Source organism: Schistocerca serialis, chromosome 10, assembly GCF_023864345.2.
Source record: "Schistocerca serialis cubense isolate TAMUIC-IGC-003099 chromosome 10, iqSchSeri2.2, whole genome shotgun sequence".
In the NCBI taxonomy this organism is placed as follows: Eukaryota; Metazoa; Arthropoda; class Insecta; order Orthoptera; family Acrididae; genus Schistocerca; species Schistocerca serialis.
In genome coordinates this window covers 253,436,060-253,455,799 of record NC_064647.1, presented here as the reverse complement: position 1 = coordinate 253,455,799, position 19,740 = coordinate 253,436,060, and the positions used below count along the sequence as shown (strand labels likewise).

The 19,740-nt window shown below is 39.8% G+C and overlaps 1 protein-coding gene across 1 annotated transcript in view; it reads right to left on the bottom strand.

Moving 5' to 3' along the window:
- Nucleotides 1-8,666: 8,666 nt before the first annotated feature.
- LOC126425312 (protein FAM177A1) overlaps nucleotides 8,667-19,740 on the bottom strand; it is a 34,551-nt gene continuing 23,477 nt past the window's right edge. The window contains exon 5 of the mRNA XM_050088292.1: nucleotides 8,667-11,571. Coding sequence (XP_049944249.1) covers nucleotides 11,386-11,571 — 186 coding nt within the window. The 3' untranslated portion in view covers nucleotides 8,667-11,385. The remainder of the gene's footprint in view (nucleotides 11,572-19,740) is intronic.

Here is a 19,740-nt window from a genome sequence, read left to right as displayed (position 1 = left end):
CTAATACAATTTGGTATGTTTTGTCTACCTGTAAATCTTGAATATTTTTACGCTTTTGCGTGAACTTAAATTATTTTTCTTCATATCAGTACCCGTCCTTATCTCAATTTGTGCTCAGTGCTTTGCTAATACATTTACAAATCTGCGTGTTCCTGTTCTCTATCACTTACTAATATTATTTGACTTAATAATGTCCTTGTTCTTTACTTCTCCCCCACTATTTCTCCCCTAGAAAGCAGAACATTATTATGGCGAATGTTAAGCTCTCTATATCTTGAAGTCCAAGTTCTCTAATGTGTTGTCATGTTCTGTTTTTTAAATATATTAATATTAATCTCCTAAATAATAAATATATACTAATAAAAGAAATAAAACCGATCCCCTAGTCAGTACATGACTTACAAAAGTATAAAAAAATTCTGTCACTATACTTGTGGTATAAATCGTTTAATACGTTCCACATTATACAAGCCTATATCTCTGTTGTTTTGTACATCTTATAAATATACTGCTTTTGGATATGGCATCTGTTTTATTTCGTAAGGTCCTTCAAAATACACGTCTTGAACGTATGTAGAAAAGAGAGAGTAATGAACTAAAAAAAAAAAAAATAAATAAATAAATAAATAAATAAAAAAAGAAATCAAAATTACTTATAATAAATTTGCCGCTGGCGCAGCGCTCTTCTGCATGCGCGATCGTAAATCATATCTTTGCACCGGTGGAGGTGCGGTAGTCAAAGTACCATTACAATGCGTCCTCTACTGACACTATCCGCAAGCGAGTGTGGCAGTATAGAAAATTTACATAATATATATATATATATATATATATTTTGTGCTGAAAAATATTTTTTGTACTATGTAAAATACTTATTTTCTCACACACACACACACACACACACACACACACACACACACACACACACAGATATATATATGCTCAAAAATATTATAATAAATCTGTCGCTGGCGCAGCGCTCTTCTGCATGTGCGATCGTAAATCATATCTTTGCAACAGCAGAGGTGCGGTAGTCAAAGTACCGTTACAATGCACAGGTCGTCAGTTGTGGAGGTCCGTCGTTAGGAGTGTTCCGTGCACTGCTCAGCATTAAAGTCTGATGTTAGTTCCTCCACAGTTCGCCACCTGTCTGTCCAGCCTACGACGTCCGACATCTGTAATGAGGGGTGGCTACCCAATCCCACAACTTCCGGACACAGCTTCACCTTCGTTTTGCCATGTACTCACCACAGCACTCCTCAGACACCCTACAAGTTGTGCTTACCAAAACACTAGTGACGTGTCTCCAGGCTGTCACAATCTGCCTTTCAGAAACTCAGATAGGTCGTGCACCTTCCCAATTCTACACATGGACAGCACACTCACTGTTACTACATGCAGTTTGCTTTGTCTGACTAGCAGTCATTCCTCACCAAGTGACTGCTAGCACCTGCATGGTTAATGTAGGTCAGTGGTCATAACATTCTAGCTGATCAGTGAAATAATTAAATAAATAGTAATATGAATATAATAGAAAGAAACATTCCACATGGGAAAATATATATTTTCCCACGTGGAATGTTTCCTTCTAAACATTCCACGTGGGAAAAATTATGTATAAAAACAAAGATGAGGTGACTTACCGAACGAAAGCGCTGGCAGGTCGATAGACACACAAACAAACAAACACAAACATACACACAAAATTCAAGCTTTCGCAACAAGCTGTTGCCTCATCAGGAAAGAGGGAAGGAGAGGGGAAGACGAAAGGAAGTGGGTTTTAAGGGAGAGGGTAAGGAGTCATTCCAATCCCGGGAGCGGAAAGACTTACCTTAGGGGGAAAAAAGGACAGGTATACACTCGCACACACGCACATATCCATCCACACATACAGACACAAGCAGACATATACTCGCACACACGCACATATCCATCGACCCATACAGACACAAGCAGACATATGTCTGCTTGTGTCTGTATGTGTGGATGGATATGTGCGTGTGTGCGAGTGTATACCTGTCCTTTTTTCCCCCTAAGGTAAATCTTTCCGCTCCCGGGATTGGAATGACTCCTTACCCTCTCCCTTAAAACCCACTTCCTTTCGTCTTCCCCTCTCCTTCCCTCTTTCCTGATGAGGCAAACAGTTTGTTGCGAAAGCTTGAATTTTGTGTGTATGTTTGTGTTTGTTTGTTTGTGTGTCTATCGACCTGCCTTCGTTCGGTAAGTCACCTCATCTTTGTTTTTACTCACATATATATATAAAAACAAAGCTGCTGTGACTTACCAAATGAGAAAGCGCTGGTAGATAGACAATAAAAAACACACACAAACACACACAAAAATTTCAAACTTTCGCAACCCAAGGTTGCTTCATCAGGAAAGAGGGAAGGAGAGGGAAAGACGAAAGGATGTGGGTTTTAAGGGAGAGGGTAAGGAGTCATTCCAATCCCCGGAGCGGAAAGACTTACCTTAGGGGGAACAGAGATGTCAGTCGATGCGGAAGTACAGAGGCACAGATGTTGTTGAATGACAAGTGATGTACGAGGGGCGGCAACTTGAAATTAGTGGAGGTTGAGGCCTGGTGGGTAGCGGGTATTCTCTCTCTTCCCGTTATCCACCAGGCCTCAACCTCCGCTAATTTCAAGTTACTGCACATCGTACTTCACTTGTCATTCAACAACATCTTTGCCACTGTACTTTCGCCTCGACTGGCATCTCTGCCCAACCTCTTTGCCTTTACGTATGTCTGCCTGTGTGTCTGTGTGTGTGTCCTTCCCCCCCCCCCCCCCCCCCCCCTAAGGCTTGGCGCAAATTGAGACGCGTATAGCACGTGTGACGTGACACGACGCGCGTGTTCCGCACGAGTCCAGGGCATACTGCGACGCGTACACCATACTTCGCATGCACCGTCTGATGCCGGTCTGCGCTGACAGAACCGAAGCGCGCGCAACCTGTTATCTTTCTCAAACGATCTTCCAGAAACTATTCACTGAAAATGTTTGATTTTTGCTGTACTTTTAGCGCTATATGTCAGCTTCGTGGCGAAGTGCCCATCATCTTGCTAACGACCATTCTTATTGTGATGTACACCCTTTAGTAAGACTCAACGCAAAACTCAAAAAGTTTGCAACGAAAATTAGGGGTCACTATGATTTTGCATTTGGTGCGTAATACACCATATGTTGCTGCGTATGAAATTTAGCTAACATGTTGAATTTTTGTTTAAACTTGGGAGGAGGTTTCTATCTACCTCCAATGTCGAGAAAATGGATCCTATGTAGCGCGCTCACTTCCGATCTCACGCCCGCGAGAGTGAAATACTCGCAACATCTCTCAGATCTCCTAAACAGCTCGAGACATCGAAACGAAAATTTGGCGAATGATAGCACAAAAGGAGGAGAGATTTTGCCAATTCTTAAACACACGGAACTTTCTTATCTACGGCGATATATCAGTACTTATACTTCCCTTTTTATTTATTTCACTCCCGTGACTGTAACTTCTTAAGAGATCGACAGATAGCGAAACAAGAGCTTCCTAGTATGAAAATAAACATCAAATTTCTTCTTTCATGTTACTGCAAACCGACACTATGAGGTTTTTCGTAAGCTATTGAACTTTGTGATTTCCAGTTACTTGTTTAATGAGGCACTCCGTTTTGGAATTCTGTCGCAATAGCTGCTGTGAGATGAGTTTGGCAAATTACACTGTGACAACGGAAGTACAATTAAACCAGTCACCAAGAGAAATGTGGCCGTTACTCACAAACGGTGATGCTTCTACGAATGAGGAAAGGTTAACAACTCACACAAAAATAGATTGCTAATTCTGTTGGAATTTTGGTGGAATCCCCGTAACCCATCGTATTTTTAACACTGAGCGACTGAAATGGAAACTATTCCTTCTCTTGATATGAGCAGTATTAAAATAATGACGAGCGTTCCTCCAGGCGGAATGGTAGGCACATGCCAGATACTGGTTACTCACCTACGGCTTGCCAAACTGAAATGTGTGATCACGAATAAAATAGTTGTTATTGAGAAAAATAAACTATTGATCTGTCGCACAACACAATGGTCAGTGTATTGTCAGTAGCGGAGGATAATGCGCGCGACAGGAGCGCACAAGCTAGCCATGTGTCCCTTGTGAGTTGGAGTTCGAAAAACGTAGATGTGCCCTTGTCAGCAGTACATCTCAACAAATTAAATACATCCAATCATAACACTCTTTTAGGATATTCGTACTTTCGTAATAATATCGACCATTTTCTTCATTTGTGTAGCCTGTTGATAATTAGTTTATTAATGCTGATAATGTGCACGCAACAATTGAAATGCTTTTTCTCATCACAGCGAAACAATTAAAGCATTGTTATTTGTGACTGCTTTTCGACTGTTTCTAGCTTGCAGTGGAAATGTGATGTTCACATGCATGTAGTACAGTGTGTCGTATTACATTATTACATCAATATCCAAGTAATCACAGTGAGACTTCTATACTTCAGATCTTGGACGCTTTTTACCAGGAACACAAAGGTATCACACCTGTGAAGATTATCCCTTTCTAAATTTGTGTAACAGATCGTACAGATACGCCAGCATACTAGGTAGCGAGAAGATAACCTTGTTTTACTTTCCTGCCTTGCTTCTTAATCACATGATTTTATGATATTCATTATTCACTACCCTCTGTCCCTTCTTGCGCACTGAAAGCATCGCAGAGGCATATGATCTGATTCCAGCGGCCAACGGCTCATCAGTTACTGAAGTATGCATTATTCTTGACAGAAGAAAAACAAAACAAAACTATACAGATATAAATAACAGGAAAGTATAATGTACTAACCAAGAAAGCTGGACCGTTTAAATGGCGAAAAACGAAACACTACCCAAAGGCAGTAAAATTTAGTAACACAGTAAGTCAAAATTTATCGTATGGGCAATATTACCACTCCTCATATACGACGTTCCGATGTGAGCATATGGCCGGGATACTTTTCCGCTCCCCGCCCCAAATTTCCAATGGGGCTACCGAGGCACGCGCGACGCGAGAAACTGTGCCACAACCACAACGCCGCGTGACCTGGCGTAAGCGAGTGTCGAGTCCCAGTCGCGTCGCGATTTGCGCGGTCCCATTTCAACCTGTGAAGTTACAAAAATGCGCGCTGCACTGCGTCGCGCCACACGCACTATACGCGTCTCAATTTGCGCCTAGCCTAAGGTAAGTCTTTCCGCTCCAGGGACTGGAATGACTCCTTACCCTCTCCCATAAAACCCACATCCTATCGTCTTTCCCTCTTTCCTGATGAAGCAACCTTGGGTTGCGAAAGCTTGAAATTTGTGTGTGTTTTTTAGTGTGTATCTACCAGCGCTTTCTCGTTTGGTAAGTCACAGCATCTTTGTTTTTTATATATACATAATTAGTAATGTTTATACAAGGATAAAGCTACTCGGCCTGTAAATAAAGTACTTTATAAAAGCTGAATCACACTTTTGTCACAAAACACGATGTCAAACTTTGTTTTAGATGTCTTCATGCTGAGGTAACAATTAGGATCAGGCCTTTCCTATGTCATCACAGTAATACCTGCGTGCACACTTGACAATTCAAAGAAAATCTCACAGCTTTGTTGCATTGCTTCTATGCAGACCTGAGCTAACATTTCTAAGATGATCTAGGATGTCACTTGTGTCCCAGATCAGTCAGCCGTAAAATCTCCAAAAAATATTTACCATAGACATGATAGCTGACTGGAATGCATCAGAGCACAGTTTATTAAAGACTATAAGCTACTCTTTATAAGGCTAGATGATAGCTGGAGACTGGTCGACAATTGGTATATGTTCTGATCTTTCTAAGGCTTTTGATTGTGTGGATCACAGAATACTTCTTAAAGTGCCCCACTGGGGCGTCAGAGGAGCAGTGGGCAAGTGTCCAAATCCTGCTTCAAGAAAGGAAATAGGAGTACTTTTGGAGAAAGCAGCAAAGCAGGCTGGAGGAGGATAAAGTCAGATCCGGGCACTGTACTCCATGGAGTCCCTTAGGCATCTGTCTTCAGTCCACTGCTGTTTCTTCTATACCTACCTATGTTGCACAAAACATTTAGGTTCAATTGTTTGCTGAGAATATCAGCAATGTAATAAACAGAAGACATTCCACCAATCTAAAGTCTAACATCAATAAATTGTTCTCAGAACTCCTACCCCACTTCAAAGTAAATTCGCTGTTAGTAAACAAGGGCAAAAATAACTACATCCATTTCAGTGCCAATTACAAAATTCCACTGGAGGTACCTACTGTATACATTGGTCAGTAAAGAGTATTTTGCTCCAAATTCTTAGGCCTCCAAGTAGATAGCAGATTACCTGCAGAGCTCACATCTTCCATACTATAAAAAGATTGTTTATGGCTCCTTTAGCTATTAGAACTATCTCATTGGAAACATCAGCCTCACAAAGTTCACTTACTTTGGATATGCCAACTATATTATGTGCTATAGAATTATCAAAGAAAACTTTATTTTTGCAGAAAAAGGTTGTCAGAATTATGTGCAGAGTTCGACCAAGAAGCTCCTTAGTAGTCTTTATGAGAGACTTGGGCTACTAACCAGTACTCCACGAAATATTTATTCCATGATGAGCTTCATGGTTGACAGTCCTATGAAACCAATGAAATGTACTATGCTCACAATACAAGGCAGGGATGTGACCACCATTGTGATTTCAAAAATGTACACCTTTCCTAACGTTAAGTTACTGTATTCCAGTATTAAAATACTTAATTCACTGAAAAATAACTCCAAGGGCTACACAGTGCGCTTTTTAAAAATAGAGATGTACTCACTTGATAAAACTTTATTACATGATTTTTTTAAAAGACAGACATACAGTCTCTATGCATATACACTTGTGTCCAAAATTCAAGCAACAAACTGAAATTTTGCAGGGTTGCATTTATTTTCCTACAAAACAGTATAAACACATGCTAGTAAAGTAGAAACAGTGTAAAGAATACAGAACATAAACAATTCCAACATGCATAAAGTTAGACAAAAATGTTCTTAATTTTTTCCAACTCAATGAATTTGTGCACAAATATTCTGACAACTGGTTTATGTGCTCAGTATGGGGGTACAACCACTTCCGGCAGCAATACAGGCCTGACAATGAGGGGGCATGCTGTGAATGATTTCATCAGTCTCATGTTGAGACAATAATGCCCATTCTTCCCGCATAACTGCTTGCTGGTCTTTGAGAGTTGTTGTTGTTGGGTGCTGACGTGATGCAACCAGTCTCCTTAGAGCATCCCAGACCTGCTCTATGAAATTCAAATAGGGAGAGCGAGCAGACTGTGACATGTGTAATATCTTCCATTTCCAACATCAAATACCTTTGCTCTACGAAGTGGGTCATTATCGTGCATCAATACGAAGTCTGGGCCCACAGCACCTCGCAACAGCTGCGCGCGAGGTCCACAATCTCCTTACGATACTTGACAGCACTTAAACCTTGCCAATTCACCCGCACAATTTAATGAAGAGGTGTTACAGTGGTCAACATAATCCTTGCCCCCACCATTAGGGATCCTTGGTATCGGTCTCTTTCCACAATGTTTAGGTTCCAAAATCGTGTTTCACATTCCCTCCAGAGGTGAATCCATCAAATCACTCTCCAGACCAAAACGGGACTCATCTGTGAAAACAACATTCGTCCACCGATTGTCCAGGTGGTATGTCGATGACTCCACTCTAGATGTTCTGTTCTGCGAAAATGTGACAGAGGTACACAGACAACAATTCTCCGACAAAGGCCGCTCTGCTGAAGCCTTCAGTACACCATTTGCTTGGATCCAACAGTTCCAGTGGATTCTGCGAGGTCAGATGATGCTAGTTGCCATCCAATACTAAAGTGGTGCCATTGTGACCTTACAGCCAAATAACAGTCCTCTTTATGTCACACGCGGTTTGCCCTGCACTCTGTCTATAGGATACAGATTGGTCTCTCTCAACTGTCACCACATCCGAGAAACAACAGAATGAGTCACATTAAGGCAATGGCTCACTGGATATTTAGCAATTGTCATGCTACCATTCTTTCTGTGACCGTCCAGCACATAGGAGATGCCAATCAGACTGCACTGCACTGTCTGTGACTGTGTACACAATGGCTGTGAATGTGGGACTACCCAGCAAACACTAAGCTGTTTGATAGGTGCCCTGATGTTACTGTCGGCACGGTCGTCCATTGATCGGAATGCCATATTCCGTGCAGAACACTATCATACATACATCTGTTTAAAGTTTGAATGATTATATCGCGAATTAGACACAGTATGGGGAAATAGTTTATTGCTTTAATTTAGGATACTAGTGTATTTTAATTGTCATGTATGTGTACAACGTATACCAATCCTAATACTGTGTGTATTTTGATGTATTTTTCACACGGGTTCTTTTTTGTTCTAGTTTATTGTTTTAATTTCTCTGCAGCTATTTTCATAAATCTATGTTGCCCGAGAGTCTTTGTTACAAGCAATTTACAGTAACACTTTTTTTTTACCTGCTCCATACTTTAGCCCGTCCTACACATTAAAGGATAGATTTAATATGGGCATGAACATACATACATACATACATACATACATAACAAGCTCTAATCAAAGAAATCTTTCCAAACACTGAGTTACATCATTTTATTTGTATATAATGATTGTTACAAACATCAAAAAATACAGTTCAACTTTTTGTATACAAATATGTCAAATGTACATCAAATTTGACAATTCACCTTATATACATACAGTATAAGGTATCTTTACAGAAGCGTTTTGTCAAGAGGTATACGCAACTGCAGAAAGGTTAATACTGTTGGGACTCCCATTCATTCGAACAGCTGCACGTATTTTCTTAGACAAAAATATTGTTAATAAAGATGTGATCGCATTGAATAAAAGCAAAATCAAAATTCAACTACTTATTACAGAAAGAGCTCCAAGTTATTGTCTTTACTGCACAAGAGTCCCACACTGAATACACGCTATTTACTGTCATAGTGGATCTGTCTAAAGCTGTCACAGTTCAGAGCACTCACTGTAGATGGTACCAGTAAACTGATACTCCTTATGTGTGATACATTAGAAATTTTTACTATACCTAATTCTAATATTAATACAAAAACAGCAGTTTCTAGTCCCACACAAAAACATGCAACCACAAGACAAAAAGCATGGTAAATTAGCCACTCCTCAATATCAATTCAATTTTCTTTGTATTTTTAGATTGAGAAATGATGCCACTGATAAGCAGAATTAGTGCGTTTTATTAAATGAGATCTCTATTATATCCGACTCAGTAAGTGTACTGTAGACACTTGACAGTCTTCATGCTTAAAGCCCAAGAGAAAATAAATTGTCGAAGACACGACATCAGAGAGGCCACCAGCTGTACGATGTGCAAACTGCTTCCTCCAGAGAGCTTCAAATAAGCAACAAACAGTACCTACCATCAGGCACGAGGCTCAACTTCTGTGACAAACGTCTCCAGTCACCTCGTGGGGTGTGGGTCAGATTATCATCATTTTGTGTGAGAAACTAAACAAATTGAAATGCATTTCCCACTAGCATTGTCACTATCCTCGCATTGTAAAATTAAAAGGTTAACTAGATAATCAGAGTTTTGAGAGTGACTCTCACATGTAACTGACTATTTGCATCGAGAACATGGGTACCATGTTTAGAGCACATCCTTACAGAGGTATCATTTCTATAATATGCCCTCCATCTTTACAGTGAAAATAAATAAATAAATAAATAAATATAATAAAAAATAAAGGCAATATGTAACACTTTCATAACTTTGAAGAGGCCAGTGATAGGAATAAATTAATGGTAACTGTAAGGGTGGAAAACCTTGTGTCATGTCACAATTCTCTTTGATGCTAAAACATTTCTCATAATAAATAGATTTCTGCGGCGGGGAGAAGAAACATCTGTACTGTTAAATCATACCGCCTTCTGTGGAAGTTGTGTTGTTATGTATCTCGGTTCATTAAAAATACACAACTTTATTCTCCGCAAAATGGTGTCTCATCTTTTTCACATAAAAATACAAGGAATTAAAGAAGCATATGAATATTATCGTAGAATTTTGAAACTGATTATGCAGGATTGATTAATTTCTTGGAAATGTGTGTTTATTTCTTGAACACTTTCCACAAATTTGAAAACAAAACTTAAAACAAGGAAACTAATGTGCTTGCAGCGTAATTGATTTTCTAGGTGTGAGGAAGTATAAGCATGAACAATATGTACATGCATACAACTTTCAAGACAAGATAATGGAGGCAGTTTCTGAGTATAACTTATTCTGTACTCATATATATATAAAAAACAAAGATGCTGTAACTTACCAAACGAGAAAGCGCTGGTAGATAGACACAATGTAATCAATACAATAAACTTAGAAATTGATTAACAGATAAAATTTATATTTTTATAAATAACGTACCACTGTAACAACGCTGAAAAAGTGAACAACGGGAAGTGTCACTTGCAAGGGTAAGGATTTCTTAATCACCTTTAAAAAAAGAAAAAAGAAAAAAAAAAAGGAAAAAAGCTACATTGTCTTAATAACAGCAGTTCCGAATTCTGCTCTCAAGAATTAATATACAAATGAGCTCAAAATTATAATTAAAATGATTGTGTGTAAGTGTGCTTAAGTAGATCATTTCACTTTATAAGGCATTATTTACTTGATTTTAAAATTTTAATACATTTCATCCCTTGTGGAACTCAATAAAGTGAAAAGAGGAAACAGCTACAGTCTCAGGTACCTAGTAATGCATTTTATGACAAACTCATTATCAGCACAATGTTAGCTACTGTCACATTATTCTACCTGACAGATTAGCACAGACCAAAAATTTGTTTAGTTAATTATTTTTCTGTAAAAGATAACACCTTCAGTTCTGGCTATACACTAAACAGAAGAGGTAGCAAACTAATCCACAGGTCTTCAATTCATGTCGCTTCTTATGTTTGTACTACTTCCTGTCAATTTGTAAACAAATACTGAGCTGACATTAATATGTATTTTTTCCCTCTCAGAGCACATGCATTACAAATTAGGTTCACACAAAAAAGAACATTTTACATAAAGAAGTTGAACAATGCGATCAGTAACCATAAACAGATACAGTTATTTTTTAAATTAATCAGAGGCAACAAGCACAATGCATAGTTTTCAAGTAATGTAAATTCCATTTTCTGTACAACAAGGCACACCATGCTGTTACCGTTACAGAAAGTCTCCTCGCCCGTACTGCCAAAATCCATCAAGATGTCTGCTCAGTCCAGAAAATTATGGGATATTTTCGATGAAACAGAGCATCAATATTTCTTCTGGTCTTCTGATCCTGCAACAGAACTCTGTGTGGCTGTGCCCTTGCCAGAGTCACCACCTTTCAGCGGTAGTGATGCCATCTGCATGTCACCACTCTTCTCCAGAATATCTTTTGAGCCACTCCCTGACCATCCACCCATTTCCAGGTCTTGTCGTTTCTTTTCTTCTTCTTCCTACATGGAGGAGTTCAGTTAGATGCTTTATAACAGGTATTTGTTATTTTATTAATGAAAAATTAGTTACAGAAGTGTCTGCAATCAGGCCTTAGCACTCTGAGACAACATGGGTCGTGTGTGTGTGTGTGTGTGTGTGTGTGTGTGTGTGTGTGTGTTTTCTAAATCTGACTTGGGACTTTCTTCTATTATTGGGTAGTGGAGCAAGTGGTTACTAGAAGGCTAACATGAAAGTGTGTTTAACTACTGATTTGAGACCCAGTGCTAGGGAGGTTTGTCCAGAGTGCTTTGTGGTGGAAATAACACTAGTTGTGCGAAAGGCAGGTACCAGGAAGAATCCGAGAAGTGTGCTTTATCAATGAATGGTGGTAGTGTACAGAAGACTGATGAATTTTCCACAACTGCCCACCACTTTTGGACTCTTGCTTGGTACAATTAACAGACAAATTGGAGAAAACCCAAATAAGAACTGTGCATTTCATCACAGGCATGTAAACAGCACCACAAGAGTTAAGCAGAGGGAACTGTACTTTTTTTAACTTATTTATTCAAATTTCAAGAACAAACCTTCAATAGCCTTCAAAGTACTCTCCAATTGCACTAATACACTTATCTAATCTTTTATTCAGGTTTTCAAAACACTGTTTAAATTCATCTTCTGTGATGCTTGACAGTACCTCTCATTTTATCTTCACTTCCGCAACATCAGCAAAATATTTTCCTTTCACATATTTTGATTCTAGGAAACAAAAGAGTCACATGGGGCAAGGCCAGGTGGGTATTGGAAGTGAGGAAAAGGGGTCCTACCATTTTTGGTCAAGTTCAATGTAAGCAGGGGCATCGTCACATTGGGGGGGGGGGATAATAATAATAATAATAATAATAATAATAATAATAATAATTAGCCACCCGACTGCCACAAATAACGCCACTTCCGCAGCACACTGCTGTGCAATCTTTTCAAAACTTCCAAGTACAAAGCTTGGTTAATAAACTCTGAATGGAGTGACTTATTTTCAGTTATCTGCATATTTACTAGTTTACTTTCATAATTTCTTACATGTTTAAATGCTTTTTTAGTTTAAAGTCATTAATTTCATGCATGTTTATTTATCAGGCACAGTTCCACATTTGTTAACTGTCTAGTGTATATGTTTGGCTGTCTTTAGTATGGATAGGGACTGTGATTGCTGCGTACAGATTCGAGCTCAGTTGGTAACCTTTTGCTCACAGCTCCAGGCTGTGTTGGCTTCCATCACAAAGCTTGAAGCTGTTGCCAATGGGCATCACTGTGGGACAGGGAGGGGGAGGTCGGACATAGGGATCTGAGGGAAGTTGAGTACATCCCACATATCCCCCCCCGTTTGGTCTAATGCTGTGATCGCCCCAGTTACTGCCTGCACTAAGGCTGACCTCTCACTTGTGGTTGAGTGGGAGGTCATTCCAGGGCCTGGCAGAAATCTGAAGACTTCCCATGGGGCTGATCAAAAGGTCACCCCACTTTGTCTGACAAACAGGTTTCAGGTGCTATATGTGGCTGATGATTTCCCAGAGCCAGATAAAGACGCTCCTCCTGTTCCAGAGGAAGTCGGATTTGCTGGTTGTTGGAAGCTGCAATGTTAGACACATAATGAGGCTTCTTAGGAATATGCCTGCAAAGAAGGGGAAGGAGTCTAGTGTGACTCCATGTGCAGCCATTCCAGATATGGGAAAGATCCTTCTGGAAGCCATGAAGAGCACAAGGTGCAGCCAGCTGCGGGTGGTGGCTCATGCCAGTACCAAACAATGTGTGTGACTTCAGATCAGAAGAGATACGCTCTTGTTTCAGCTGGCTAGTTGAACTAAGCCTGTGGTCCTTTGGTACAGAGACAAGTTGAGGGACTGAATCAAAGGGTCAGGAGGTTCTGAAATAGTGTAGGCTGCAGATTCCTTCAACTTGCGTCATTGGGTAGTGGGTTTCCGGTTCCGCTTAATAGATCAGAAGTCCACTACAAACTTGAAGTGGCTACATGGGTAGTGGGGACTGGGTGGTTTTTTAGGTTAGAGGGTCTTGGGAAACCACAAAATGTGTGTCAGTCTAGAAGGGTGCAGGGCAAACACAGGAAGGTAGAGATAGCAAAAATTGATATTGTAGTTGTAAATTGTCATAGCTGCATTGGAAAAGAACCATAGCTCCAAGTGCTAATAGAAAGCACTGGATATCAAATCACACAGAAAATTGGCTAAACTGGAAGTAAGTTGAGCCAAAATTTTTCAAAGGACCTAGTCGTGTTCAGAAACGACAGATTTAATACAGTCAGTGGACAAGTGTTTACTGAAACTTCCTGGCAGATTAAAACTGTGTGCCCGACCGAGACTCGAACTCGGGACCTTTGCCTTTCGCGGGCAAGTGCTCTGCCAACTGAGCTACCGAAGCACGACTCACGCCCGGTACTCACCGCTTTACTTCTGCCAGTACCTCGTGTTTACTGCTGTCAAAAGTAATTGTGGTGAAATTGAAGTGGATAGTCCCTGTGAGTTAATGTGGGTTGAGGTTATACTTGACAACCAGAATAAATTAATGATTGGTTTGGCTCAGATGATGCAGTTGCTGAACAGTTCAAAGAAAAATTTGAGTCATTTCAAATAGGTACCCCACTTATACAATATTAGTTGGTGGGGACTTAAATCTGCCCTCGATATGTTGGGAGAAATATATGTTTAAAGCCAGCAGTAGGCATAAAACATTGTCAGAAATTGTACTGAATGCTTTCTCAGGAAATTATTTCAAATAATTAGTTCAAGAGCCAACATTACTTGACCTACTAGCAACAAAAAATCCTGAACAAATACAGGGCATCATGGTGGATACAGAGATTAGTGACCACCAGTTGTCGCAAGACTGAATGCCGTAACATCAGAACCCACCAAAAATAAATGCAAAGTAAATTTTTTAAAATTTGTTAGACACCTATCCAAGAGACAATCTACACTCCAGACAGTCTACACTCCTTCCAATCTGACTGTAAGCATACACCAGATGTGGTTTGAATTCAGGGAAATTGTATTTACTGCAGTTAAGAGTCTGCACCACAAATTAATAAGCAATGAAACTGATCCCCCCCTGGTCCACTAAATGGATAAGAACACACTTGGGGGGGGAAAAAAGCCAAATTTAAAAGAATGCAAATTCCACAAGATTGGTGAAATTATACAGAAATTCGAAATTTAGCACAAATTTCAATCTGAGATGCTTTTAATAGCTTCCACAACCAAACTGTCTCAAAATCCGCCAGAAAACCCAAAGTGATTCTGATCATATGTAAAGTACAGCAGCGGGAAGACACAATCAATACCTTCATGATGCAATAACAGTTGTTATGTCGCTGATGACAGTGTCACTAAAGCAGAGTTACTAAACTTTTTCTGAAACACATCCACCAAAGAGGCTAACATAAATCTTACAAATCTAGAATAACTGCCAACATAAGTAACTTAGAAGTAGATACCCACAGTGTAGTGAAGCAGCTTGAATCACATAATAAGCGACGGCTTTCAGTCCAGACTACATACGAGTCAGGTTCCTTTCAGAATATGCTGATACAATAGCTCCAATCTAACAATGACATACAACCACTTGCTCATCAAAGCATTTGAAACTAAAGATTGGAAAGTTGCACAAGTCACAAATATCCAAGAAAGGAAACAGCAGTAATTCACTGAATTACAGACCCATATCACTAACATCGGTTTGCAATAGAGTTTTGGAACATATTCTGTATTTGAACATAATGAATTATCTCTAAGAAAAAGGAGCCCATCGGAGCACCCCTCTTAGATTGTTTGTAGATCACGCTGTCATTACCATCTTGTAAAGTCATCAGATAATTGAAGCCAACTGCACAATGATTTAGACAAGATATTTGTACGGTGAAAGAAGTGGCATTTGACTCTAAATAATAAAAAGTGTGAAGTCATACACACGAATACTAAAAGTATTCCCCTAAACTTTGGTTACACAATAAATCACAAAAATATACAGGTTATGAATTCAACTAAATACTTGTAGATTACAATTATGAGTAACTTAAATTTGAACTTTCTGGCAGATTAGAACTGTGTGCCAGACCGAGACTTGAACTAGAGACCTTAGCCTTTCGCGGGCAAGTGCTCTACCATCTGAGCTACCCAAGCAAGACTAGGAACCTGTCCTCACAGCTTCAATTCTGTCAGTACCTCATCTCCTACTTTCCAAACTTCACAGACGCTCTTCTGCGAACCTTTAAGAACTAGCATACCTGGAAGAAAGGATATTGCAGAGACATGGCTAAGCCACAGCCTGGGGATGTTACCAGAAAGAAATTTATACCAAATAAATTAACAAATGATGGAGCTGATCCTCCTTGGTACACAAAACAGGTTAGAACACTTGCAGAAACAACGAAACAAACATGTCAAATTTAAATAGACGCAAAATCCCTAAGATTGACCATCTTTCACAGCAGCTCGAAATTTAATGTGGCCTTCAATGAGAGATGCTTATAACAGTTTCCACAACAAAAATTTATCTCCAAACCTGGCAGAAAATCCAAAGAGATTCTGGTTGTATGTGAAGTACGTTAGCGGCAAGAAACAATCAATGCCTTATCTGCGCGACAGCAATGGAGATACTATCGAAGACAGTGCTGCCAAAACAGAGTTACTAAACACAACCTTCCGAAATGCCTTAATAAAAGAATGCAAAGTAAATATTCCAGGATTCGAATCGAGAACAGCTGCCAGCATGAGTAACGTAGAAGCAAATATCCCCCGAGTAGTGAAGCAACTCAAATCACTTAATAAAAGCAAGTCTTCTGGTCCAAACTATACCAATTACGTTTCTTTCAGAATATTCTGATGCATTAGCTCCATACTTAATCATATACAACCGTTTGCTCGACGAAAGATCCGTATCCAAATACTGGAAAGTTGCACAGGCAACACCAATATTCAAGAAAGGTAGGAGTAATCCACTAAATTACAGGCCCACATTGTTAACATTGATATGCAGCAGGATTTTAGAACATATATTGTGTTCGAACATTATGAACTACCTCGAAGATGGGTTTAGGAAACATTGTTCCTGTGAAACAACTAGCTCTTTATTCGCATGAAGTGCTGAGTGCTATTGACAAGGGATTTCAGATCGATTCTGTATTCCTGGATTTCTGGAAGGCTTTTGACAGTGTACCACACAAGCAGCTCATAGTGAAATTGCAGCCTTGCTGTGCTGGTACTGCGAACGGCTGAAAGCAAGGGGAAACTACAGCCGTAATTTTACCCGAGGGCATGCAGCTTTACTGTATGATTAAATGATGATGGCGTCCTCTTGGGTAAAATATTCCGGAGGTAAAATAGTCCCCCATTCGGATCTCCAGGCGGGGACTACTCAAGAGGATGTCGTTATCAGGAGAGATAAAACTGGCGTTCTAGGGATCGGAGCGTGGAATGTCAGATCCGTTAATCGGGCAGGTAGGTTGTTGTTGTTGTTGTTGTTGTTGTTGTTGTGGTCTTCAGTCCTGAGACTGGTTTGATGCAGCTCTCCATGCTACTCTATCCTGTGCAAGCTTTTTCATCTCCCAGTACCTACTGCAACCTACATCCTTCTGAATCTGCTTAGTGTATTCATCTCTTGGTCTCCCTCTACAATTTTTACACTCCACGCTGCCTTCCAATACTAAATTGGTGATCCCTTGATGCCTCAGAACATGTCCTACCAACCGATCCCTTCTTCTGGTCAAGTTGTGCCACAAATTTCTCTTCTCCCCAATCCTATTCAATACTTCCTCATTAGTTATGTGATCTACCCATCTAATCTTCAGCATTCTTCTGTAGCACCACATTTCGAAAGCTTCTATTCTCTTCTTGTCCAAACTATTTATCGTCCATGTTTCACTTCCATACATGGCTACACTCCATACGAATACTTTCAGAAATGACTTCCTGACACTTAAATCAATACTGGATGTTAACAAATTTCTCTTCTTCAGAAACGCTTTCCTTGCCATTGCCAGCCTACATTTTATATCCTCTCTACTTCGACCATCATCAGTTATTTTGCTCCCCAAATAGCAAAACTCCTTTACTACTTTAAGTGCCTCATTTCCTAATCTAATTCCCTCAGCATCACCCGACTTAATTAGACTACATTCCATTATCCTTGTTTTGCTTTTGTTGATGTTCATCTTATATCCTCCTTTCAAGACACTGTCCATTCCATTCAACTGCTCTTCCAAGTCCTTTGCTGTCTCTCTGTCTCTGACAGAATTACAACGTCATCGGCGAACCTCAAAGTTTTTATTTCTTCTCCATGAATTTTAATACCTACTCCGAATTTTTCTTTTGTTTCCTTTACTGCTTGCTCAATATACAGATTGAACAACATCGGGGAGAGGCTACAACCCTGTCTTACTCCCTTCCCAACCACTGCTTCCCTTTCATGTCCCTCGACTCTTATAACTGCCATCTGGTTTCTGTACAAATTGTAAATAGCCTTTCGCTCCCTGTATTTTACCCCTGCCACCTTTAGAATTTGAAAGAGAGTATTCCAGTCAACATTGTCAAAAGCTTTCTCTAAGTCTACAAATGCTAGAAACGTAGGTTTGCCTTTCCTTAATCTTTCTTCTAAGATAAGTCGTAAGGTCAGTATTGCCTCACATGTACCTGTGTTTCTACGGAATCCAAACTGATCTTCCCCAAGATTGGCTTCTACTAGTTTTTCCATTCGTCTGTAAAGAATTCGTGTTAGTATTTTGCAGCTGTGACTTATTAAGCTGATAGTTCGGTAATTTTCACATCTGTCAACACCTGCTTTCTTTGGTATTGGAATTATTATATTCTTCTTGAAGTCTGAGGGTATTTCGCCTGTTTCATACATCTTGCTCACCAGATGGTAGAGTTTTGTCAGGACTGGCTCTCCCACGGCCGTCAGTAGTTCCAATGGAATATTGTCTACTCCGGGGGCCTTGTTTCGACTCAGGTCTTTCAGTGCTCTGTCAAACTCTTCACGCAGTATCATATCTCCCATTTCATCTTCATCTACATCCTCTTACATTTCCATAATATTGTCCTCAAGTACATTGCCCTTGTATAGACCCTCTATATACTCCCTCCACCTTTCTGCTTTCCCTTCTTTGCTTAGAACTGGGTTTCCATCTGAGCTCTTGATATTCATACAAGTCGTTCTCTTATCTCCAAAGGTCTCTTTAATTTTCCTGTAGGCGGTATCTATCTTACCCCTAGTGAGATAGGCCTCTACATCCTTACATTTGTCCTCTAGCCATCCCTCCTTAGCCATTTTGCACTTCCTGTCGATTTCATTTTTGAGACGTTTGTATTCCTTTTTGCCTGTTTCACTTACTGCATTTTTATATTTTCTCCTTTCATCAATTAAATTCAATATTTCTTCTGTTACCCAAGGATTTCTACTAGCCCTCATCTTTTTACCTACTTGATCCTCTGCTGCCTTCACTACTTCATCCCTCAAAGCTACCCATTCTTCTTCTACTGTATTTATTTCCCCCATTCCTGTCAATTGCTCCCTTATGCTCTCCCTGAATCTCTGTACAACCTCTGGTTCTTTTAGTTTATTCAGGTCCCATCTCCTTAAATTCCCACCTTTTTGCAGTTTCTTCAGTTTTAATCTACAGGTCATAACCAATAGATTGTGGTCAGAGTCCAAATCTGCCCCTGGAAATGTCTTACAATTTAAAACCTGGTTCCTAAATCTCTGTCTTACCATTATATAATCTATCTGATACCTTTTAGTATCTCCAGGGTTCTTCCATGTATACAACCTTCTTTCATGATTCTTAAACCAAGTGTTAGTTATGATTATGTTGTGCTCTGTGCAAAATTCGACCAGGCGGCTTCCTCTTTCATTTCTGTCCCCCAATCCATATTCACCTACTATGTTTCCTTCTCTCCCTTTTCCTACACTCGAATTCCAGTCACCCATGACTATTAAATTTTCGTCTCCCTTCACAATCTGAATAATTTCTTTTATTTCATCATACATTTCTTCAATTTCTTCGTCATCTGCAGAGCTAGTTGGCATATAAACTTGTACTACTGTAGTGGGTGTGGGCTTCGTATCTATCTTGGCCACAATAATGCGTTCACTATGCTGTTTGTAGTAGCTTACCCGCATTC